At 43.0% G+C, this 25,195-nt stretch overlaps 3 protein-coding genes across 3 annotated transcripts in view; 1 reads left to right on the forward strand and 2 right to left on the reverse strand.

Moving 5' to 3' along the window:
• Nucleotides 1-8,057, reverse strand: part of LOC129844134 (zinc finger protein 664-like) — a 188,144-nt gene extending 180,087 nt beyond the window's left edge. The window contains exon 1 of the mRNA XM_055912542.1: nucleotides 7,017-8,057. Coding sequence (XP_055768517.1) covers nucleotides 7,017-7,242 — 226 coding nt within the window. The 5' untranslated portion in view covers nucleotides 7,243-8,057. The remainder of the gene's footprint in view (nucleotides 1-7,016) is intronic.
• LOC129844133 (zinc finger protein 501-like) overlaps nucleotides 1-25,195 on the forward strand; it is a 37,442-nt gene that overhangs the window by 2,039 nt on the left and 10,208 nt on the right. The gene's annotated exons all lie outside the window — the stretch shown is intronic.
• On the reverse strand, nucleotides 12,584-23,227 carry LOC129844131 (zinc finger protein ZFP2-like). Its single transcript, XM_055912538.1, has 2 exons — nucleotides 22,553-23,227; nucleotides 12,584-15,157 (listed from the first exon to the last, which is right to left on the reverse strand). The coding sequence occupies exons 1-2, from the start codon at nucleotides 22,974-22,976 to the stop codon at nucleotides 13,944-13,946; spliced, it is 1,638 nt and encodes a 545-aa protein (XP_055768513.1). The 5' UTR covers nucleotides 22,977-23,227; the 3' UTR covers nucleotides 12,584-13,943.

Here is a 25,195-nt window from a genome sequence, read left to right on the forward strand (position 1 = left end):
CATTAAGTGTGTTCCATCAGGCCACTACTCTACTACCACATATCTACAACACATTAAGTGTGTTCCATCAGGCCACTACTCTACCACCACATATCTACAACACATTAAGTGTGTTCCATCAGGCCACTACTCTACCACCACATATCTACAATACATTAAGTGTGTTCCATCAGGCCACTACTCTACCACCACATATCTACAATACATTAAGTGTGTTCCATCAGGCCACTACTCTACTACCACATATCTACAACACATTAAGTGTGTTCCATCAGGCCACTACTCTACTACCACATATCTACAATACATTAAGTGTGTTCCATCAGGCCACTACTCTACCACCACATATCTACAACACATTAAGTGTGTTCCATCAGGCCACTACTCTACCACCACATATCTACAATACATTAAGTGTGTTCCATCAGGCCACTACTCTACTACCACATATCTACAATACATTAAGTGTGTTCCATCAGGCCACTACTCTACCACCACATATCTACAACACATTAAGTGTGTTCCATCAGGCCACTACTCTACCACCACATATCTACAACACATTAAGTGTGTTCCATCAGGCCACTACTCTACTACCACATATCTACAACACATTAAGTGTGTTCCATCAGGCCACTACTCTACTACCACATATCTACAATACATTAAGTGTGTTCCATCAGGCCACTACTCTACTACCACATATCTACAACACATTAAGTGTGTTCCATCAGGCCACTACTCTACCACCACATATCTACAACACATTAAGTGTGTTCCATCAGGCCACTACTCTACCACCACATATCTACAACACATTAAGTGTGTTCCATCAGGCCACTACTCTACTACCACATATCTACAACACATTAAGTGTGTTCCATCAGGCCACTACTCTACTACCACATATCTACAATACATTAAGTGTGTTCCATCAGGCCACTACTCTACCACCACATATCTACAATACATTAAGTGTGTTCCATCAGGCAACTACTCTACTACCACATATCTACAATACATAGTCCATGTGTAGGTGTGTAGAGTGTGCGTCTTATCATGTGTATGCATGTGTCTATGTGTCTCTTCACAGTCCCCACTGTCCCATAAGGTGTATTTTTATCTGGTGTTTTTTCCAAATCTGATTCTATTGTACTTGCATCAGTTACATGATTTGGAATAGAGTTCCATGTAGTCATGGCTCTATGTAGTACTGTGTGCCTCCCATATTCTGTTCTGTACTTGGGGATTGTGAAGAGATCTCTGGTGGCATGTCTTGTGGGGTGGGCATGGGTGTCTGAGCTGTGTGCCAGTAGTTCAAACAGACAGCTCGATACATTCAGCATGTCAACACTTCTTACAAAAAACAAGTAGTGATGAAGTCAATCTCTCCTCCACTTTTAGTCAGGAGAGATTGACATGCATATAATTAATGTTAGCTCTCCATGTACAGCCAAGTGCCAGCCGTGCCGCCCTGTTCTGAGCCAATTTACATTTTCCTTGGTCCCTCTTTGTGGCACCTGACCACACGACTGAACAGTAGTCCAGGTGCAACAAAACTAGGGCCTGTAGGACCTGCCTTGTTGATGGTGGTGTTAAGAAGGCAGAGCAGTGCTTTATTATGGACAGACTTCTCCCCATCCTAGCTACTGTTGTGTCAATATGTTTTGACCATGACAGTTTATAATCTAGGGATACTGATAACCTGAACCAGGTTGCAGGCACTGGTTACAGTTTGAGGCTTTTTCTTGAGTGGTTAGCTTGTTGATATTGAAGTATTGAAGTCAATATTTAAATCACCAAGAAAATATACCTCTCTGTTGATATCACATACATTATCAAGCGTTATTAGCCAGTAAAATACTACTTGGTTCTAAAAATACTTAAGTATCAAAAGTAAATGGAATTGCTAAAATATACGTAACTATCAACAGTAAAAGTATTAAGCAAACCAGACAGCATAATTTTCTTGTTTTACAATTGTACAGATAGGCAGGGGCACACTCGGACACTCAGACATCATTTACAAACGAAGCATGTGTTTAGTGAGTCCTCCAGATCAGAGGCAGTAGGGATGCCCACGTGTTCTCTTGATAAGTGTGTGAATTGGACCACTTTCCTGGCCTGCTAAGCGTTCAAAATGTAATGAGTACTTTTGGGTGTGAGGGAAAATGTATGTTGTAAAAAGTACATTATTATCTTAAGGGATGTAGTGAAGTAAAAGTAAAATTTGTCCAAAAAATAAATAGTAAAGTACAGATGCCCCAAAAAAGTACTTAAGTAGTACTTTGAAGTATTTTTTACTTAAGTACTTTACACCACTGGTTAGAGGGACATAAATTAGGTTACTTACATTGTGTCTGCCAAAACCCATGGGATAATGTACATTTGCTGAAGCATTACGACAACTCAGCGACACAATGGTAGATGATGACACAATGGTAGATGATGACACAATGGTAGATGATGACACAATGGTAGATGATGACACAATGGTAGATGATGACACAATGGTAGATGATGACACAATGGTAGATGATGACACAATGGTAGATGATGACACAATGGTAGATGATGACACAATGGTAGATGATGGTAGGGATTAACTGAGCTGGGCTTGGGTCATTGATAAGTTATTGTACATAATGGGTCATTGATAAGTTATTGTACATAATGGGGCATTGATAAGTTATTGTACATAATGGGGCATTGATAAGTTATTGTACATAATGGGGCATTGATAAGTTATTGTACATAATGGCGCCGGAGAGGATGGCTGACATTTTACCCGACCAGGCCTAAAGATAAGCCCTAAGGATATACTGCAGATACCCGACCAGGCCTAAAGATAAGCCCTAAGATATACTGCAGATACCCGACCAGGCCTAAAGATAAGCCCTAAGATACACTGCAGATACCCGACCAGGCCTAAAGATAAGCCCTAAGATATACTGCAGATACCCGACCAGGCCTAAAGATAAGCCCTAAGATATACTGCAGATACCCGACCAGGCCTAAAGATAAGCCCTAAGATATACTGCAGATACCCGACCAGGCCTAAAGATAAGCCCTAAGATATACTGCAGATACCCGACCAGGCCTAAAGATAAGCCCTAAGATATACTGCAGATACCCGACCAGGCCTAAAGATACGCCCTAAGATATACTGCAGATACCCGACCAGGCCTAAAGATAAGCCCTAAGATATACTGCAGATACCCGACCAGGCCTAAAGATAAGCCCTAAGGATATACTGCAGATACCAGGCCTAAAGATAAGCCCTAAGATACACTGCAGATACCCGACCAGGCCTAAAGATAAGCCCTAAGATATACTGCAGATACCCGACCAGGCCTAAAGATAAGCCCTAAGATATACTGCAGATACCCGACCAGGCCTAAAGATAAGCCCTAAGGATATACTGCAGATACCCGACCAGGCCTAAAGATAAGCCCTAAGGATATACTGCAGATACCCGACCAGGCCTAAAGATAAGCCCTAAGATATACTGCAGATATCCGACCAGGCCTAAAGATAAGCCCTAAGATACACTTCAGATACCCGACCAGGCCTAAAGATAAGCCCTAAGATATACTGCAGATACCCGACCAGGCCTAAAGATAAGCCCTAAGGATATACTGCAGATACCCGACCAGGCCTAAAGATAAGCCCTAAGATATACTGCAGATACCCGACCAGGCCTAAAGATAAGCACTAAGATATACTGCAGATACCAGGCCTAAAGATAAGCCCTAAGATATACTGCAGATACCCGACCAGGCCTAAAGATAAGCCCTAAGATATACTGCAGATACCCGACCAGGCCTAAAGATAAGCCCTAAGGATATACTGCAGATACCCGACCAGGCCTAAAGATAAGCCCTAAGATATACTGCAGATACCCGACCAGGCCTAAAGATAAGCCCTAAGATATACTTCAGATATCCGACCAGGCCTAAAGATAAGCCCTAAGATATACTGCAGATACAAGGCCTAAAGATAAGCCCTAAGATACACTGCAGATACCAGGCCTAAAGATAAGCCCTAAGGATATACTGCAGATACCCGACCAGGCCTAAAGATAAGCCATAAGATATACTGCAGACACCCGACCAGGCCTAAAGATAAGCCCTAAGATATACTGCAGATACCCGACCAGGCCTAAAGATAAGCCCTAAGGATATACTGCAGATACCCGACCAGGCCTAAAGATAAGCCCTAAGATATACTGCAGATACCCGACCAGGCCTAAAGATAAGCCCTAAGATATACTGCAGATACCCGACCAGGCCTAAAGATAAGCCCTAAGATATACTGCAGATACCCGACCAGGCCTAAAGATAAGCCCTAAGATATACTGCAGATACCCGACCAGGCCTAAAGATAAGCCCTAAGATATACTGCAGATACCCGACCAGGCCTAAAGATAAGCCCTAAGATACACTGCAGATACCCGACCAGGCCTAAAGATAAGCCCTAAGATATACTGCAGATACCCGACCAGGCCTAAAGATAAGCCCTAAGATATACTGCAGATACCCGACCAGGCCTAAAGATAAGCCCTAAGATATACTGCAGATACCCGACCAGGCCTAAAGATAAGCCCTAGGATATACTGCAGATACCCGACCAGGCCTAAAGATAAGCCCTAAGATATACTGCAGATACCCGACCAGGCCTAAAGATAAGCCATAAGATATACTGCAGACACCCGACCAGGCCTAAAGATAAGCCCTAAGATATACTGCAGATACCCGACCAGGCCTAAAGATAAGCCCTAAGGATATACTGCAGATACCCGACCAGGCCTAAAGATAAGCCCTAAGGATATACTGCAGATACCCGACCAGGCCTAAAGATAAGCCCTAAGATATACTGCAGATACCCGACCAGGCCTAAAGATAAGCCCTAAGATATACTGCAGATACCCGACCAGGCCTAAAGATAAGCCCTAAGATATACTGCAGATACCCAACCAGGCCTAAAGATAAGCCCTAAGGATATACTGCAGATACCCGACCAGGCCTAAAGATAAGCCCTAAGATATACTGCAGATACCCGACCAGGCCTAAAGATAAGCCCTAAGATATACTGCAGATACCCGACCAGGCCTAAAGATAAGCCCTAAGATATACTGCAGATACCCGACCAGGCCTAAAGATAAGCCCTAAGGATATACTGCAGATACCCGACCAGGCCTAAAGATAAGCCCTAAGATACACTGCAGATACCCGACCAGTCCTAAAGATAAGCCCTAAGGATATACTGCAGATACCCGACCAGGCCTAAAGATAAGCCCTAAGATATACTGCAGATACCCGACCAGGCCTAAAGATAAGCCCTAAGATATACTGCAGATACCCGACCAGGCCTAAAGATAAGCCCTAAGGATATACTGCAGATACCCGACCAGGCCTAAAGATAAGCCGTAAAACTACACGCAGTAAAAATAAGAAACAAGAAGCAACATTTTTTGATAGATGAGCTTTTGAATAAATGTAAAACATTTTGGGGGAAGGATTTTATTTTTTTTATTTTTTTTAACTAGGCTACCTGCCACCCCAATAAACCATTTAAACTATTTATTTTCAGTATTTTAATAAATGTGAATATTTTTTGCAACTTTTTTTGTAAATACCTGCAGTCAAATTGTCAGGTTTCATACACATTTTGACAGGCAAGTCAGTTAAGAACAAATTCTTATTTACAATGTCGGCCTACCGGGGAACAGTGGGTTAACTTCCTTGTTCAGGGGCAGAACGACAGATTTTTACCTTGTCAGCTCGGGGATTCGATCCAGCAAACTTTCGGTTACGAGCCAGCTCTAACCACTAGGCTACCTGCCGCCCCAATACCCGTTGAAACTATTTATTTTCAGTATTTCAATAAATGTTAATATTTTTAGCTACTTTTTTAGTAAATACCTGCAGTCAAATCGTTCAGGTTTCATACACATTTTGACAGTTGGAATTTCATGACATCTCCATGACTTTTAACGTAATTTCCATGACCAACAATTTGCAGCGTCTCTATGTATGTTATGAAAAGTAAGAGTGGTATCGACACCATGGGAGGATGCTCTCTCTCTATGTATGTTATGAACAGTAAGAGTGGTATCGACACCATGGGAGGATGCTCTCTCTCTATGTATGTTATGAACAGTAAGAGTGGTATCGACACCATGGGAGGATGCTCTCTCTCTATGTATGTTATGAAAAGTAAGAGTGGTATCGACACCATGGGAGGCTGATCTCTCTCTATGTATGTTATGAAAAGTAAGAGTGGTATCGACACCATGGGAGGCTTCTCGCTCTCTATGTATGTTATGAAAAGTAAGCATGACGTAGTAAGGACACCATGGGAGGCTGCTCTCTGATCCCATATACCAGCTCATTAAATATATCAAAGGTCCTTGTAGAATGTTGCGTTTATATTTTTAGTTCAGTATTATTAGAGTGCTCCGGATTTACATTTACTACGTTACGTCTCCCAGGTCAACGGCCTGGTGTAGGATCCTTTAGGGCCAAAGTAGTGGGATGGCCTGGTGTAGGATCCTTTAGGGATGGCCTGGTGTTGGATCGTTTAGGGCCAAAGTAGTGGGATGGCCTGGTGTAGGATCCTTTAGGGCCAAAGTAGTGGGATGGCCTGGTGTAGGATCGTTTAGGGATGGCCTGGTAGTGGGAGGGATGGCCTGTTGGATCGTTTAGGGCCAAAGTAGTGGGATGGCCTGGTGTAGGATCGTTTAGGGCCAAAGTAGTGGGATGGCCTGGTGTAGGATCCTTTAGGGCCAGAGTAGTGGGATGGGCTGGTGGGTTTTGGGGGAAAGTGTATAGGTACAGGGTTAGATGGTAGATCGTGTATAAGTACAGGGTTAGCAATACAACATCTAGTCTGACGAAAAGTCACATGAACCTGAATAAGGGTTCAACGATATGGCCGTTTTGATAGTGAGAGCGTGACCTTGCCCTCTAGTTCAACAACTGCAGTGTGAGTTTCTGTTTTAAGACAGTACTTACTGGGGTTAATCAAATGTCCAATATCCTCCTCTTCTTCTTCCAATATGACAGTTACCTCTCCCTCCTCCTTCTCTTCCTTCACTGCAACAGCCTCATCCTCTATTTGTTTTACTGTGACATCCTCTTCCTCCTCTTCTTTCACAACAACGTTCAGCCACAGACCCTCTTTCTCCGTCCAGTAGACCTCCTCTTCTTTAGCAGGAGGAGAGTAGCTTAGTGAACTCATGGTCGGGGATGTTAGCTAACAGTTAGCTAGCTAGGCCTCCACCACACAGCCTGATGACACTGCACCAGCCTACCAGTCTGCTCCAGCCCAGGTCAGAATACCAGCCTCCCAGTCTGCTCCAGCACAGTGTGCTCCAGCCAAGGTCAGAATACCAGCCTCTCAGTCTGCTCCAACACAGTGTGCTCCAGCCCAGGTCAGAATACCAGCCTCCCAGTCTGCTCCAGCCCAGGTCAGAATACCAGCCTCTCAGTCTGCTCCAGCCCAGGTCAGCCAACCAGCCTCTCAGTCTGCTCCAACACAATGTGCTCCAGCCCAGGTCAGAATACCAGCCTCCCAGTCTGCTCCAGCCCAGGTCAGAATACCAGCCTCCCAGTCTTCTCCAGCCCAGGTCAGAATACCAGCCTCTCAGTCTGCTCCAGCCCAGGTCAGCCAACCAGCCTCTCAGTCTGCTCCAAGACAGTGTGCTCCAGCCCAGGTCAGAATACCAGCCTCCCAGTCTGCTCCAGCCCAGGTCAGATTACCAGCCTCCCAGTCTTCTCCAGCCCAGATCAGAATACCAGCCTCTCAGTCTGCTCCAGCACAGGTCAACTTACCAGCCTCTCAGTCTGCTCCAGCACAGGTCAACTTACCAGCCTCTCAGTCTGCTCCAGCACAGGTCAACTTACCAGCCTCTCAGTCTGCTCCAGCACAGTGTGCTCCAGCCCATGTCAGAATACCAGCCTCCCAGTCTGCTCCAGCACAGGTCAGAATACCAGCCTCCCAGTCTGCTCCACCCAGATAGTCACCCACAACTGCAATCCTTATTGATTCAAATGGGAAGTTCTTAGGGAGGGAGAGGGAGTGAAAAGGTAGAGAGGCGGAGAGAGGGAGTGAAAAGGGAGAGAGGCGGAGAGAGGGAGTGAAAAGGGAGAGAGGCGGAGAGAGGGGGTGAAAAGGGAGAGAGGTGGAGAGAGGGAGTGAAAAGGGAGAGAGGGAGTGAAAAGGGAGAGAGGCGGAGAGAGGGAGTGAAAAGGGAGGGAGGCGGAGAGAGGGGAGTGAAAAGGGAGAGAGGCGGAGAGAGGGGAGTGAAAAGGGACAAAGGGGAGTGAAAAGGGTGAGAGGCGGAGAGAGGGAGTGAAAAGGGAGAGAGGCGGAGAGAGGGAGTGAAAAGGGAGAGAGGCGGAGAGAGGGAGTGAAAAGGGAGAGAGGCGGAGAGAGGGGAGTGAAAAGGCAGAGAGGCGGAGAGAGGGGAGTGAAAAGGGAGAGAGGCGGAGAGAGGGAGTGAAAAGGGAGAGAGAGATTTAAATTGTGAGAGAGAGGGAGTGAAAAGGGAGAGAGACGAAGAGATGGGAGTGAAAAGGGAGAGAGGCGGAGAGAGGGAGTGAAAAGGGAGAGAGGCGGAGAGAGGGGAGTGAAAAGGGAGAGAGGCGGAGAGAGGGGAGTGAAAAGGGAGAGAGGTGGAGAGAGGGAGTGAAAAGGGAGAGAGGCGGAGAGAGGGAGTGAAAAGGGAGAGAGGCGGAGAGAGGGAGTGAAAAGGGAGAGAGGCGGAGAGAGGGAGAGAAAAGGGAGAGAGGCGGAGAGAGGGAGTGAAAAGGGAGAGAGGCGGATAGAGGGAGAGAAAAGGGAGAGAGGCGGAGAGAGGGGAGTGAAAAGTAAAAGAGGCGGAGAGAGGGGAGTGAAAAGGGAGAGAGGAGGAGAGAGGGGAGTGAAAAGGGAGAGAGGGAGTGAAAAGGGAGAGAGGAGGAGAGAGGGAGTGAAAAGGGAGAGAGGCAGAGAGAGGGAGTGAAAAGGGAGAGGCGGAGAGAGGGAGTGAAAAGGGAGAGAGGCGGAGAGGGAGTGAAAAGGGAGAGAGGGGAGTGAAAAGGGAGAGAGGGGAGTGAAAAGGGAGAGAGGCGGAGAGAGGTTGACAGTTTATGACAAATAGTTAAACAAGATTGCATGTAATGGCTTATGCAAGGAACTAATGCCTAGATGTTTTGAGGGGTAAGACTATTCAACAGAGAACCATATACTATATTTTGATCAACATGACGTGAGCTATTGATAATGTGGAAAAAAGCTGACACTTGTACATTATCAATTGCAATTTGTTCCAAGGAATAAGAAATTGCTTTAATGATGTGCACAAGTGACTAGATGATTTGGAATTTGTACAAGTCGTATCAAGAATTACACTTTTGATCTAAGAAATGCACCAAAGCGACTGAGGAAAACTGTAATCACTTTCCCAGTGGAATACAACCTAACAGACAAGAAGCCATTCTTTACAAAACAGTATGAATACAAACAATGGCAGGGCTGATTGGTGATGGGGAGGGTATGGGGCATTAAGTGAGCTAGATCCTTTGATTGCCTTTGGGAGCCTGTCAGATATGGTCAAAATATCTGTAAGATAATTTGTGATACAAACATATTCTATTTGGAGATGTTTTTTTACCATTCAGGGATCTCATTCCCTTTTGTACTTTAACCATTTGTACATTGTTACAACACTGTATATATATATATAATATGACATTTGTAATGCATTTATTGTTTTGAAACTTCTGCATGTGTAATGTTTACTGTTCATTTTTATTGTTTATTTCACTGTTGTATATTATCTACCTCACTTGCTTTGGCAATGTAAACACATGTTTCCCATGCCAATAAAGACCCTTGAATTGAATTTAACTTAATTGAGAGAGAGAGAGAGTATCTATTTCATACAGTTATCCAAAAGAGATAGGGAGAGACTTTACATTCTAATCGTAGAGAAAGAGAGAGAGAGAGAATGTGAGAGACAGAGACAGACAGAGACAGACAGACAGAGACAGACAGACAGACAGACAGACAGACAGACAGACAGACAGACAGACAGACAGACAGACAGACAGACAGACAGCTCTGGGTCCGTCTTGTTGTCACTGTGGCTGCGCTCAGACCGAGTGAGCTACGGTCAAGCGGGGCATCTCGTTGAACTCGGCACGGCTTGGAGATAATAGTAATGCCATTGCAGGCTTTGTGTGTCTTTAAGCACCGTACCTTTTCACTCCATCCCTGCTGTGTGTGTGTGTGTGAGAGCTTTTCTTTGACATCTGTTGGGAGAAAGTTATGATTTACAGTTCACGAGGGTTGTCTAATCACATATATGAAGTTTTGAAAAGTTCTGACTTTTTACCCCTTCAAAACAGCATCTATGACACCATCTTAAGGCACTTCTGGTTGTCACAGTAAACACATATCTTGAATGGAGTATGCTGTTACAGAATCCTGAGTTTTAAGTCTGTATATTAAAAATTGACTGATCTACACAGGTTTGAATGCAGTGATTGTCACAAATGCAGGCTATGTAAATCAAAACTTCATTCCTTCATGAGTGAGGGTCAATTTCACCTGCACGATTCATCAGTTTACGTTTTTGTACAAAAGGTCTTATAGAAATGTGTAAAACTATGCTTGACAGTTTATGACAAATAGTTAAACAATTTTGCATGTAATGGCTTATGCAAGGAACTAATGCCTAGATGTTTTGAGGGGTAAGACTATTCAACAGAGAACCATCTACTATATTTTGATCAACATGACGTGAGCAATTGATAATGTTGAAAAAAGCTGACACTTGTACATTATCAATTGCAATTTGTTCAAAGGAATAAGAAATTGCTTTAATGATGTGCACAACTGACTAGATGATTTGGAATTTGTACAAGTCGTATCAAGAATTGCACTTTTGATCTAAGAAATGCACCAAAGCGACTGAGGAAAACTGTAATCACTTTCCCAGTGGAATACAACCTAACAGACAAGAAGCCATTCTTTACAAAACAGTATGAATACAAACAATGGCAGGGCTGATTGGTGATGGGGAGGGTATGGGGCATTAAGTGAGCTAGATCCTTTGATTGCCTTTGGGAGCCTGTCAGATATGGTCAAAATATCTGTAAGATAATTTGTGATACAAACATATTCTATTTGGAGATGCTTTTTTTACCATTCAGGGATCTCATTCCCTTTTGTACTTTAACCATTTGCACATTGTTACAACACTGTATATATATATAATATGACATTTGTAATGTCTTTATTGTTTTGAAACTTCTGCATGTGTAATGTTTACTGTTCATTTTTATTGTTTATTTCACTGTTGTATATTATCTACCTCACTCGCTTTGGTAATGTAAACACATGTTTCCCATGCCAATAAAGCCCCTTGAATTGAATTTAACTTAATTGAGAGAGAGAGAAAGAGAGAGAGAGAATTTAGAACCTTGAACTGTGTGGGCTTACACCTGGAAAGTATGACAGAACTATGCAGGCCATCTCTGCAGTAGATTGCAACTCCTCCCCCTTTGGCAGTTCTATCTTGACGGAAAATGTTGTAGTTCGGGATGGAAATTTCAGAATTTTTGGTGGCCTTCCAAAGCCAGGATTCAGACATGGCAAAGACATCAAGGTTGACAGAGTGTGCTGAAGCAGTGAGTAAAACAAACTGAGGGAGGAGGCTTCTGATGTTAACATGCATGAAACCAAGGCTTTTACGGTTACAGAAGTCAACAAATGAGAGCGCCTGGGGACACACAGGGCCTGGGTTAACCTCTACATCACCCGAGGAACAGAGGAGTAGGATGAGGGTACGGCTAAAGGATATCAGAACTGGTCGTCTAGTGCGTTGGGAACAGAGAATAAAAGGAGCAGATTTCTGGGCGTGGTAGGATAGATTCAAGGCATAATGTACAGACAGGGGTATAGTAGGGTGCGGGTACAGTGGAGGTAAACCTAGGCATTGAATGACGATAAGAGAGGTTGGATCTCTGGAGGCACCAGTTATGCTAGGTGAGGTCACCGCATGTGTGGGAGGTGGGACAAAAGAGTTCTCTGAGGCATGTTGAGTGGGACTAGGGGCTCCGCAGTAAAACAAAACAATGATAACTATCCTAAACAACAGTATACAAGGCATATTGACATTAGAGAGACATAGAGAGACATAAAGCGAGGCATAAAGCAATCACAGGTGTTGATTGGGAGAGCTAGCTAAGACAACAACGGGTAAGACAACAGTTAATCAGCTAAGACAACAACAGGTAAAATGGCAATGAATGGGCAGAGAGGGTCAGTTAACTACACACTGGGCCTGAGTTCGAGGCTGGGGACGACAGATAAACAAAATGGAGTACCGTGATGAATGAACAGTCCAGCAGTCATAGCCAAGTGATCATAGGGTCCAGTGAACAGCAATATATGTACCAGGGAAGCCGTTAGGTAGTCATTACTATGCTAACCGGGAGATGCGCCTGGGTCGAGGCTAACTGGTGCTAGCTTCGGGACAAGGGCATCACCGACGTCTGGCAAAGGTAAGTTGAGGGCACATCGAGCCCAAACAAAACTCATCTCCAATACGGAAAAACGTGCAGTCAAAATAAATTGATCCATGGCAACGCAATGGCTAAACGCAAAACTATGGCTGCCCACCCTTGAAACAATCAGCAACCAAGTTGTCCTTAACACGGACATGTCTGATTTCAAGAGGAAACTCCTGCAATAACCATAGTAACTTTCCACCTCACTGCGGAGCTTCTCTCTCTTTTCAGAGTTCACTCGATAGGCATGTTGTTGGATCGGGGCCCAGTCCCCAATATCATGCTCTAGTACATTTGGGTTGTCACATCTGAGAATTAACCCTGCTATTCTAAAAGAAGGGCAACAATGTCAATATAATTATACCCGAAAATTGTCAGTTGATTGCATAAATAATTATGATTACTAAAAGTTACATGAATTGTAAACATGAATTACCAAAACCAAATGTACACCCCTTTGATAATATGTATTGTCAATAATTCACTTAATGGTAAGGCATGGTATAATAAAAAATGTTAAAAAATATATTTTATTGCATAGTCTTATTTTCAATGACTTTTCAATTACATTGTGCTAGGTGGGATAGCCTCAATGTCAAAACACAGTTTTAACATGTCCAAATCAATAACCAATATGCAGAAACAGTTTGGGATAAATTGAAAACCTAAACATAACATGTGCTATTTACACAAACATCTGCCACAATAATCATATTTCTTGTATTTTTTTAAACAAGCTCCTTATAAACTGCACAAGCACCAGAAACAGTGTTGTTTTGACAAGTAGCAATAAATCACTGATATCGATTAGGGGGGAAATCAGGTTGTACGTGATGTTGGAATGCATTTATATGTAGGGGTCGCTAAACAAAGGAACGCAACACTAATTTGTCATAACTAATCGATATCATGCTAAAATCATTTGTGCGACAGGAGGGAGATGAGGTTGCACGTCCTGTTAAAACTAACAGCTCAAAAACCACACGGAATCTGGGAATAATGTGTACTTACTAAATCTCATAAATAGTACTCTTCCAATTCAGAGCCTGGTATTTTCCCCCTGAGGCTAATATCCATATCATGTTGAAATCAATAGAACAGGGGACAAACGTTTAGGGTTCTACATTGTGACATCATTAAAATACTCCTACTACAATGTTAAAAGATTCTACATTGTGACATCATTAAAATACTCCTACTACAATGTTAAATTAATTAATTGACATCATGAAACAACTGCTTCATGTATTTTCTGATGTTTAGTCAGAGATCTTTTATCAGATTACCTCTGGTCACAGCTAAGAGGTTTCTCTCCTGTGTGTGTTCTCTGGTGTTGTTTGACTGAGTAAAACTCTTCCCACATTGATCACAGCTATAAGATTTCTATAATGTGTGTTTTCTCTGGTGTACATTCAGCTGCCCAGATGTAACAAAACTCTTCACACATTGATTACAGCTATAAGATTTCTCTCCTGTGTGTGTTCTCTGGTGTAAAGTCAGAGAGCCAGATGTAGTAAAACTCTTCCCACATTGATCACAGCTATACGTTTTCTCTCCTGTGTGTGTTCTCTGGTGCACTGTCAGATCACTAGATTGACAAAAACTCTTCCCACATTGACCACAGCTATAAGGTTTCTCTCCTGTGTGTGTTCTCTGGTGTAAAGTCAGAGAGCCAGATGTAGTAAAACTCTTCCCACATTGATCACAGTTATACGATTTCTCTCCTGTGTGTGTTCTCTGGTGCACTGTCAGATCACTAGATTGACAAAAACTCTTCCCACATTGACCACAGCTATAAGGTTTATATCCCGTGTGTCTTCTCTGGTGCACTGTCAGATAGCCAGAAGTTGTAAAACTCTTCCCACATTCATCACAAATATATAATTTCTCTCCTGTGTGTGTTCTCTGGTGTATAGTCAGATTTCTAGACGTAACAAAACTCTTCCCACATTGATCACAGCTATAAGGTTTCTCTCCTGTGTGTGTTCTCTGGTGTACTGTCAGATTGCTAGATGCAGTAAAACTCTTCCCACATTGAACACAGCTATAAGGTTTCTCTCCTGTGTGTAGTCTCTGGTGTACTGTCAGATAGCTAGATGTAGTAAAACTCTTCCCACATTGATCACAGCTATAAGGTTTCTCTCCTGTGTGTATTTTCTGGTGTACTGTCAGAGAGTCAAATGTAGTAAAACTCTTCCCACATTGATCACAGCTATAAGGTTTATCTCCTGTGTGTGTTCTCTGGTGTGTAGTCAGATTGCTAGATGCTTTAAAACTCATCCCACATTGAACACAGCTATAAGGTTTCTTTCCTGTGTGTATTTTCTGATGTACTGTCAGAGAGTCAAATGTAGTAAAACTCTTCCCACATTGATCACAGCTATAATGTTTCTCTCCTGTGTGGATCCTTTGATGAATTTTAATGCCTGATGAGGTGAATCTCTTCCCACAGTCAGAGCAGCAGTGAGTTCTCTTCCCTGTGGATCTCTGCAGGTGTTTATTGAGGCGTTCTGATCTGGAGAGACTCTTCTCTGCCTCGTCAGCATCATGAGGTTGTTGAGGCTCCCCAGAGGATCCACGACTGTCCCGTATCTCTCCTGTGTGAACAACAAAGTCAGATGATTAAAGGCCCACAACACTGGAAATCCACTGTAAAAAGGTGATGCCAACAGCGTAGCCATGATGTTGTACAACAATTGATGTCTGTAATGAATGTAAAAATTATTTAAATATTGTCTTAAAATGAGCAAGAATAGTCATATTTTAGTATTAACATCAATGATTGTAGACTATAAATAAGTTATTCATGTTGTTGAAACTATAAGCAGTGTGTCAGATGACTTTTGGTCTCCAATATAGGCCCCTTTCTGTGTTTGCTAAAATTGCGGCAGGAGGGCGATGCGCACACAATTTGATTGCAGAAACACCTCCCTGCTAATGAGGATGCAGTATATCTGGTAATGAGGAAACCACTAGTTATGGATGTAGTATATCTGGTAATGAGGAAACCGATAGTAATGGATGTAGTATATCTGCTAATGAAGAAACCACAAGTTATGGATGTAGTATATCTGCCTGGAGCAAAAATGGTGAGCAAAGCTTTTAGTTTTTCACAATGTATTCTGAATGTGAATGGGGGAAAACTCAGGGGAGTAACCTCTATTTCCAGGTTGATTATGAGTGCATTTCACACTACTTTGGATTATAATTGTAAGGCTCGTTTGAATGTCCTGTTTAATATGTTTGAAGAATTATAAGTAATTATTGAAGAACCACGTTAATGACAGTATCCATTTGGGTGTTGTCAATAAAGTAAAGATTTTATTTGTATATTTCTCATATATATAGCAAAGCAGACCGACAAAAAAACAACATAGTTACACGTGGGATAAACAAAAGTAGTCAATAACACAATAGAAAAATCTATATACAGTGTGCGCAAATGGAGTAAGGAGTTAAGGCAATAAATAGGCCATAGTAGCAAAGTAATTACAATTTAGCAAATTAACACTGGAGTGATAGATGTGCAGATGATGATGTGCAAGTAGAATTACTGGTGTGCAAAAGAGCAAAAAAAGTAAATAAAAACATGGGGATGAGGTAGGTAGTTAGATGGGCTATTTACAGATGGGCTGTGTACAGCTGCCCATATGTCTCCTACTTCAGCGATTTTTGCAATTCGTTCCAGTTATTGGCAGCAGAGAACTGTAAGGAAGGGCGGCCAAAGTAGATGTTGGCTTTGGGGATGACCAGTGAGATAAACGTCCTGGAGCGCGCACTATGGGTGGGTGTTGCTATGGTGACCAGTGAGCTGAGTTAAGGCGGCCTAGCAAAGACTTATAGATGACCTGGAGCCAGTGGGTTTGGCGACGAATATGTAGTGAGGGCCAGCCGACGAGAGCATACAGGTCGCAGTGGTGGGTGGTATATGGGGTTTGGTGACAAAACAAATGGCACTGTGATAGACTGCATCCAGTTTGCTGAGTAGAGTGTTGGAGGCTATTTTGAAAATGACATCACCGAAGTCAAGGATCGGTAGAATAGTCAGTTTTACGAGGGTATGTTTGGCAGCGTGAGTGAAGGACGCTTTGTTGCAAAATAGGAAGCCGATTCTAGATTTAATTTTGGATTGGAGATGCTTAATGTGAGTCTGGAAGGAGAGTTTACAGTCTAGCCAGACACATAGAATATGTGGACAACTATAAATACCTAAGTCAGAATCGTAGTGATGCTGGACGGGGGGAGGCAGCGATAGGTTGAAGAGCATACATTTAGTTTTACTAGCGTTTAAGAGCAGTTGGAGGCCACGGATGGAGTGTTGTATGGCATTGAAGCACGTTTGGAGGTTTGTTAACACAGTGTCCAAAGAAGGGCCAGATGTATACAGAATGGTGTCGTCTGCGTAGAGGTGGATCAAGGAATCACCCGCAGCAAGAGCAATATCGTTGGTATTTACAGAGAAAGGAGTCGGTCCGAGAATTGAACCCTGTGGTACCCCCATAGAGACTGCCAGAGGTACAGACAACAGGTCCTCCGATTTGACACGCTGAACTCTGTCTGAGACGTAGTTGGTAAACCAGGCGAGTCGGTCATTTTAGAAACCAAGGCTATTGAGTCTGCCGATAAGAATACGGTGATTGACAGAGTCGAAAGCCTTGGCCAGGTCGATGAAGACGGCTGCACAGTACTGCCTTTTATCAATGGCGGTTATGATATCGTTTAGTACCTTGAGCGTGGCTGAGGTGCACCCGTGACCAGCTCGGAAACTGGATTGCACAGCGGAGAAGGTACGGTGGGATTCAAAATGGTCAGTGATCTGTTTGTTAACTTGACTTTCAAAGACTTTAGAACGGCAGGGCAGGATGGATATAGGTCTGTAATAGTTTGGGTCTAGAGTGTCACCCCCTTTGAAGAGGGGGATGACCGTGGCAGCTTTCCAATCTTTAGGAATCTTGTTCTCCATGGACTTTACAGTGTCCCAAAACTTTTTGGAGTTAGAGCTACAGGATGCAAATTTCTGTTTGAAAAAGCTAGCCTTTGCTTTCCTAACTGACTGTGTGTATTGGTTCCTGACTTCTCTGAAAAGTTGCATATCGCGGGGACTATTTGATGTTAGTGCAGTACGCCACAGGATGTTTTTGTGCTGGTCGAGGGCAGTCAGGTCTGGAGTGAACCAAGGGCTATATCTGTTCTTAGTTCTACATTTTTAAGGGGCATGCTTATTTAAGGTGGTGAGGGAATTACAATTAAAAAACAACCAGGCATCCCCTACTGACAGGATGAGGTCAATATCCTTCCAGGATACCCGGGCCAGGTCGATTAGAAATGCTTGCACAAGTGTTTTAGGGAGCGTTTGACAGTGATGAGGGCTGGTCGTTTGACCGCGGACCCATAACGGATGCAGGCAATGATCGCTGAGATCCTGATTGAAAACAGCAGAGGTGTATTTGGAGGGCAAGTTGGTCAGGATAATATCTATGAGGGTGCCCATGTTAACGGATTTAGGGTTGTACCTGGTGGGTTCCTTGATCATTTGTGTGAGATTGAGGGCATCTAGCTTGGATTGTAGGACGGCGGGGGTGTTAACCTCACTAGGGTAGGGGGCGCTATTTTCACCTCCGGATGAAAAGCGTGCCCAAAGTAAACTTGGTAGATTTGGACAGAAAACACTCTAAAGTTTCCAAAACTGTTAAAATAATGTCTGTGAGTATAACAGAACTGATATGACAGGCGAAAACCTGAGAAACATCCATCCAGGAAGTGGGATTTTTATATTTTTGTAGTTTTCCATTGACTGCCTATACAGATTCCATTGACTTAGGACTCAAATTGCACTTCCTATGGCTTCCACTAGATGTCAACTGTCTTTAAAAATTGTTTCAGGCTTGTATTCTGAAAATTGACAGACTAAGACCACTCCGAATGAGTGAACCATTCAGTGTCCCAGAATGCGCCGTTCTTGTTTACCTTTGAAATGTTATCTATTATTTAGGCTAAAAACAACCTGAGGATTGATTATAAACATCGTTTGACATGTTTCTACGAACTTTACTGATACTATTCAGATTTTTTGTCTGGATGTTGTGATTGCCTTTGAGCCTGTGGATTACTGAACAAAACTGAGGTTTTTGGATATAAAGAGAGACTTTATCGAACAAAACTAACATTTATTGAGTAAATGGGAGTCTTGTGAGTGGAACGATATGAAGCTCATCAAAGGTAAGTGATTAGTTTTATTGCTATTTCTGACTTGTGTAACTCCTCTACTTGGCTGGTAACTGTTCATCTTTAAACTGATGTATAACACTTGTATGTTTTATGCATTTTTATAATGAGTATTTCTGTTTTTGAATTTGGCGCTCTGCAATTTCACTGGATGTTGGCCAGGTGGGACGGTAGCGTCCCACACCTCCTAGAGAGGTTAAGCATATCCCAGTTTAGGTCACCTAACAGAACAAACTGAAGATAGATGGGGCCAATCAATTCACATATGGTGTCCAGGGCACAGCTGGGAACTGAGGGGGGTCTATAACAGGCGGCAACATTGAGAGACTTATTTATGGAGAGATTCATTTTTAAAATTAGAAGCTCGAACTGTTTGGGTTTAGACCTGGAAAGCATGATACAACTTTGCAGGCCATCTCTGCAGTAGATTGCAACTCCTCCCCCTTTGGCAGTTCTATTTTGACGGAAAATGTTGTAGATGGGGCTGGAAATTTCTGAATTTTTGGTGGCCTTCCAAAGCCAGGATTCAGACACGGCAAGGACATCAAGGTTGGAGTGTGCTAAAGCAGTGAGTATAACAAACTTAGGGAGGAGGCTTCTGATGTTAACATGCATGAAACCAAAGCTTTTATGGTTACAGAAAGTCAACAAATGAGAGCGCCTGGGAACACACAGGGCCTGGGTTCACCTCTACATCACCCGAGGAACAGAGGAGTAGGATGAGGGTACGGCTAAAGGCTATCAGTACTGGTCGTCTAGTGCTTTGGGAACAGAGAATAAAAGGAGCAGATTTCTGGGTGTGGTAGGATAGATGCAAGGCATAATGTACAGACAGGGGTATGGTAGTGTGCGGGTACAGTGGAGATAAACCTAGGCACTGAGTGACGATAAGAGGTTGCATCTCTGGAGGCACCAGTTATGCTAGGTGAGGTCACCGCATGTGTGGGAAGTGGGACAAAAGAGTTCTCTGAGGCATGTTGAGTGGGACTAGGGGCTACGCAGCAAAACAAAACAATGATAACTACCCTAAACAACAGTATACAAGGCATATTGACATTAGAGAGACATAAAGCGAGGCATAAAGCAATCACAGGTGTTGATTGGGAGAGCTAGCTAAGACAACAACGGGTAAGAAACAGTTAATCAGCTAAGACAACAACAGGTAAAATGGCAATGAATGGGCAGAGAGGGTCAGTTAAATACACACTGGGCCTGAGTTCGAGGCTGGGGCTGACAGATAAACAAAATGGAGAACCGTGATAAATGAACAGTCCAGCAGGCATCAGCTATGTAGCCAAGTGATCATAGGGTCCAGTGAACAGCAATATATGAACCAGGGAAGCCGTTAGGTAGTCGTTACTATGCTAGCCGGGAGCCGCGCCTGGGTCGAGGCTAACTAGTGCTAGCTTCGGGACAAGGGTGTCACCGACGTCTGGCAAAGGCCGGTTGAGGGCACATCTGACGGAATTGAGTCGGCAGACCAGTCGTGATGGATCGGCGGGGCTCTGTGTCGACAAAGGGTCCAGGCCAATTGGCAAAATAGGTATTGTAGCTGGAGTTATTTGTTTGCTAGCCGGGAGATGCACCTGGATCGAGGCTAACTGGTGCTAGCTTCGGGACAAGGGCGTTAGCCACTATAGCCAATCCGGTGCAAAGGTCCAGAGCTTACGGCAGGAATCCGGTGATGTAGTGGCTTCTAGTCGTCTTAGTGAAGAGTCTGGGAGACATCAGCTGTGTAGCCGAGTGATCATAGGGTCCACTGAGCAGGCTGGGAGATGGGCCTGGCTCAAGGCTAGCTTCGGGGCTGGGCCACTCGGTAGCAGCTAGCCAGCTGCGATTATCCGGTGTAATGGTCCAGAGCTTACGGCAGGAATACGGTGATGTAGTGGAGAAAAACAGTCTGATATGCTCAGGGTTGATATCGCGCTGTGCAGACTGGCAGGTATTACAATACAACAATATTTTCTATTGTTGGCTTTATGTAGGCTATTTTTTTTTACATAGTTGGCAATGGCAATAAAAGTTACTCTTAGATTTGTATCATTTTCATTTAGATTTAGATAGAATGTAGATTAATCACAGACAATAATTTTGAGATACTATTATAAATTAAATGAAACTGTTCCACGAAAATGTGCATATGAAAATCATAACTGGCACACAGATTGGTAGAAATCACACAGCAGAGGGGGGCTCCCTCTGGTCGGGTAGTGTTGACGACCGGCTCCCTCTGGTCGGGTTGTGTTGACGACCGGCTCCCTCTGGTCGGGTTGTGTTGACGACCGGCTCCCTCTGGTCGGGTTGTGTTGACGACCGGCTCCCTCTGGTCGGGTTGTGTTGACGACCGGCTCCCTCTGGTCGGGTTGTGTTGACGACCGGCTCCCTCTGGTCGGGTTGTGTTGACGACCGGCTCCCTCTGGTCGGGTTGTGTTGACGACCGGCTCCCTCTGGTCGGGTTGTGTTGACGACCGGCTCCCTCTTGTCATTTGTGTCTTATTTATTTAATCAAACAGCGTGCTTAAAGCATCAGACAAGTTCAGTACATACAGATTTTATAAAAACACATGGGGAGATTGGTAGAAAGAACAGATGACTCTTGGTTGACCAAGATGTATTTTAGTTGGGGACAGCACTAGAACATGATTTTATGGCTCCCGAGTGGCGCAGCGGACACTGCATCTCAGTGCTTGAGGCGTCACTAAAGAAACCCTGGATCAAATCCGGGCTGTATCACAACCGGACAAAGGTTACATTTAAATAAATAAAGGTTACATTTAAATAAATAAATAAGTGTTTCATGACAAACCATTTTTTACAAATCCGACAAGGCACCAAATTGAGAAGGGTTTATGGTTTCAAACCAATTCATGAATGTAATTGAATCTAGGTATGTCTTGCCTTTAATGGTTAAACTATCACTATGACATCATGGATGAATTCTAGAATATACTATATATCCTAGAAACCTGGTTACACTATCATTATGACATCATGGATTAATTCTAGAATATACTATATATCCTAGAAACCTGGTTAAACTATTATTATGACATCATGGATGGCCAGTCCTTGTATTCATAGTGTAGTGAATTCAGGGGGTTGTCCTGAGCTGGACTCAAACCTGGGTCCAGCGACTCTCAAGCCAACACCTTATAACTGTTATGCCAAGATGTCTGAAATTCTTGACTAGGTCCCTAGGTGTTGGGTTACGGTTGCTACAATAGCTTTCTCTATGAATTTGAGAGTGGTTACATTTCTCCAGCCCCATCCCTCAACTGTTTACCAAACCAAGTCTCTTGCCAGCCATTTTGTTGCTGTTTAAATACTAGGTTGTCCCTTTAAAAAAGCCACACATCAATCAACCAATCTGCAGTTCAACCAATAACAAAGCTGTAATTCCACCACTGTTTTGGTAATAAGATGATGGGGCTGGAGAAATGTAACTACTCTCAAATTCATAGACAGACCTATGGATGCAAGGACTGACCATCCATGATATCAACATTATAGTTTTAACCATGTTGAGGCTGTTGATTTACATTGTTTCTAAACATTGGAGTAAAAAAAGCTTATTTTGGGATCTGATGGGGTACAACAGTTGAACTACGCTCATGAGGCATGTGTTATATTCTTCAAGAATCAATGGCTATAAATAAATAATTTAAAAGTCAAAATATGGATGTAGCAATTGTCGATTTCCCCTTTAACACCAAACATCAGTTCAACAACTGCAGAGTTTGTGCCTCTGTTTTTAAGACAGTACTTACCAGTGGTAATCACGGCCCGGTTTCTCAAAACCATCTTATGGCTAAGTTCATCTTTAGAACCACTGGATGCCTTAAATTGCGTTTGGGAAATCGGGCCCAGATATCCAGTTTCCTCCTCCTCCTCTTCCGATGAGACCGTAATCTCCCCATCCTCCGCTTTCACTTCAAAAACTGAATCCTCCTCATCTTTTACTGTAACACCCTCCTCCTCTTTCACTCTGAACGCCTCTTCTTTCACTGTAACGTCTTCCTCTTCTTTCACTGAAACGTCTTTATCTTCTTCTTTCCCTGTAACAGCCTCACCCTCTACTTGTTTTTGTATTGTAACATCCTTCTCTTCCTCCTCCTCTTTGATGAGAGCTTCTTTCTCCGTCCAGCAGACCGTCTCTTCTTCAGCAGGAAGAGAGTAATTTAGTGAACTCATGGTCGGAGATGTTAGCTAGCTAGGCTAATGCTAACTTAACCAGCCCGCCAGCTGAATAATAACAACACCGTAAATATGAAATGAAATAGGATAACTAACTAACTAGACGACAGACAAGGGTTTAAAATACAGTGGCTAATATACACTAAAGCGTCTAAAGAGCTTTATTGGTTCGGCTATTTTGGCTAGCAAGCTACCGAGGTGGGGGACTAACTGTTGCTGCTGCTGAAAGAAGCGTTCCGTCCACTAGATTATACGTCACACTAACAGCATTGCATTCCGTCCACTAGATTATACGTCACACTAACAGCATTGCCTTAAAATCGCACACCGCCATCAGCTGACTGGAGTGGGTAACGCTCAGTCTGAACCTCTGACTGCGATGGAGATGTGCGACTTTAAAACAATGACGCTAGTGTGACGTAAAATATATATTATAATGTAACAATAACAATATAACAATACAGTGTGGTTAAAGACTTAGTAACTTAGTTGTGTTCAGGATCTGGTTCCCTATAAGCACAACCAGTTATGTTTTTGAATTATCACATATGTATTAATTAATTTCGGGATTCTGGGTAATCCACAGCAGATTTATGGAGAATTGCTCTGTGGGTGAGTTCAAAATTGAATAGTCCCGGGATAGAAATATATAAAGTTGACATTACATCATAAAATCCACCTTTTAAATCATACATTAGCAATTTATGTTTTAGTAACTACTGTTGTTGGTTTGGTGTCAAATAAGCCTCTCTTTATATGTTATTTGCCAAATCTCAGTTTCAATGTGGGTTTTATGCTAAAGTTCCCTCTTTCAAGTTGGTATCTAACTGGAAAATGCATCTTCTTTAGGAGTGGTATTTTTACCGTGTCGACTACTGATCATTCATCCACACTGTGTGTCTCATCAATGCAGGTCATTTATGACAAATGTATAGAGTATATGTTTTTTAAATTCATGAACACCAGCCTGTTTATTAGCCCGGTTTTGTTAGTTTAGGTGTATTATACTTCCTCGCCACCAGAGGGGGACATCGAGTCATTTCCCAGGTATATTTGATATATTTTGTTAGTAAAATGGATGACAGTTTATTCTGATGTAGTGAATATGAGACACATGTAAACAATTGCTTCATTTATTATAGTAAATTAGAAATTATTAGGAATCCACTCTACGATCTCAATAACTTTGATAGACATTTCAATTGTTTTTTGTTAGTATATTATAGGGCAGATTAATGTAGAATTGCTGTGGGCGTGCTATTTATATCCCGTCACTACTGATCATTCATCCATACTGTGTGTGTCCCATCATTGCAGCTTTGGAAATAAATGAACTATCCATCCATTGCTCCTTCCTGTGTTGACTCACTGACTTGAGAGACCAGGAAGGTCACACTAGCTCGATAGGTTGATATCTAGCTCAAGCTTCACCTCATGCTTTTCATGCACTGTGTGGTTGTGTTATCTAGTGGGAACCCGTTAGCACGGTGGGCTCTGGTGACTTCTTGCCGTGGGCTCAAAATGACAGAGGAAATCAACCTGCTTGCTCCTTTATGTATTGTCAACTTTTCGATGGGGATGTTATGTTTGATACCGGAGGTACGAGGCTTTGAAAGCATTAAACTTCAAAGCAGTGTGCCGATGCCTGTATCACTTTATCAGCAGCACGTGATCAATGACGTCTGAAGATTAATTTAATCGAACAACCACCTGATTGGTTTGGTTTGGTTCGACACTGCAGGCGACAGCCAACTGACTGATCTACAAATCACCTTACATCATAAATAACTACTCATTATTATTGAAGCAGTGTGTCACTTTATCAGCATTGATCAATGACTTCTGAAGGTTTATTTTCTCCCATCATTCTGTTGTCCTCGATCTTTTGATCTGCAAACACGTTTAGGTTTTGTTAGTTTGGTTGGCTACGCTGGTTAGGCTAATAGCTAGTTGGCTAAATAGCTAACGTTAGCTGGTTGGCTACGCTGGTTAGGCTAATAGCTAGTTGGCTAAATAGCTAACGTTAGCTGGTTGGCTACGCTGGTTAGGCTAATAGCTAGTTGGCTAAATAGCTAACGTTAGCTGGTTGACTACGCTGGTTAGGCTAATAGCTAGTTGGCTAAATAGCTAGTTGGCTAAATAGCTAACGTTAGCTGGTTGGCTACGCTGGTTAGGCTAATAGCTAGTTGGCTAAATAGCTAACGTTAGCTGGTTGG

Source organism: Salvelinus fontinalis, unplaced genomic scaffold, assembly GCF_029448725.1.
Source record: "Salvelinus fontinalis isolate EN_2023a unplaced genomic scaffold, ASM2944872v1 scaffold_0178, whole genome shotgun sequence".
Classification (NCBI taxonomy): domain Eukaryota; kingdom Metazoa; phylum Chordata; class Actinopteri; order Salmoniformes; family Salmonidae; genus Salvelinus; species Salvelinus fontinalis.

Bases quoted from the DNA above. Each gene is read 5' to 3' on its own strand.
- LOC129844131 (XM_055912538.1), bottom strand. From the start codon at position 22,976: ATGAGTTCACTAAATTACTCTCTTCCTGCTGAAGAAGAGACGGTCTGC. The intron at 15,158-22,552 runs GTAAGTACTGTC...TTGTTCACACAG, and splicing joins CCGGGCCGTGATTACCACTG to GAGAGATACGGGACAGTCGT.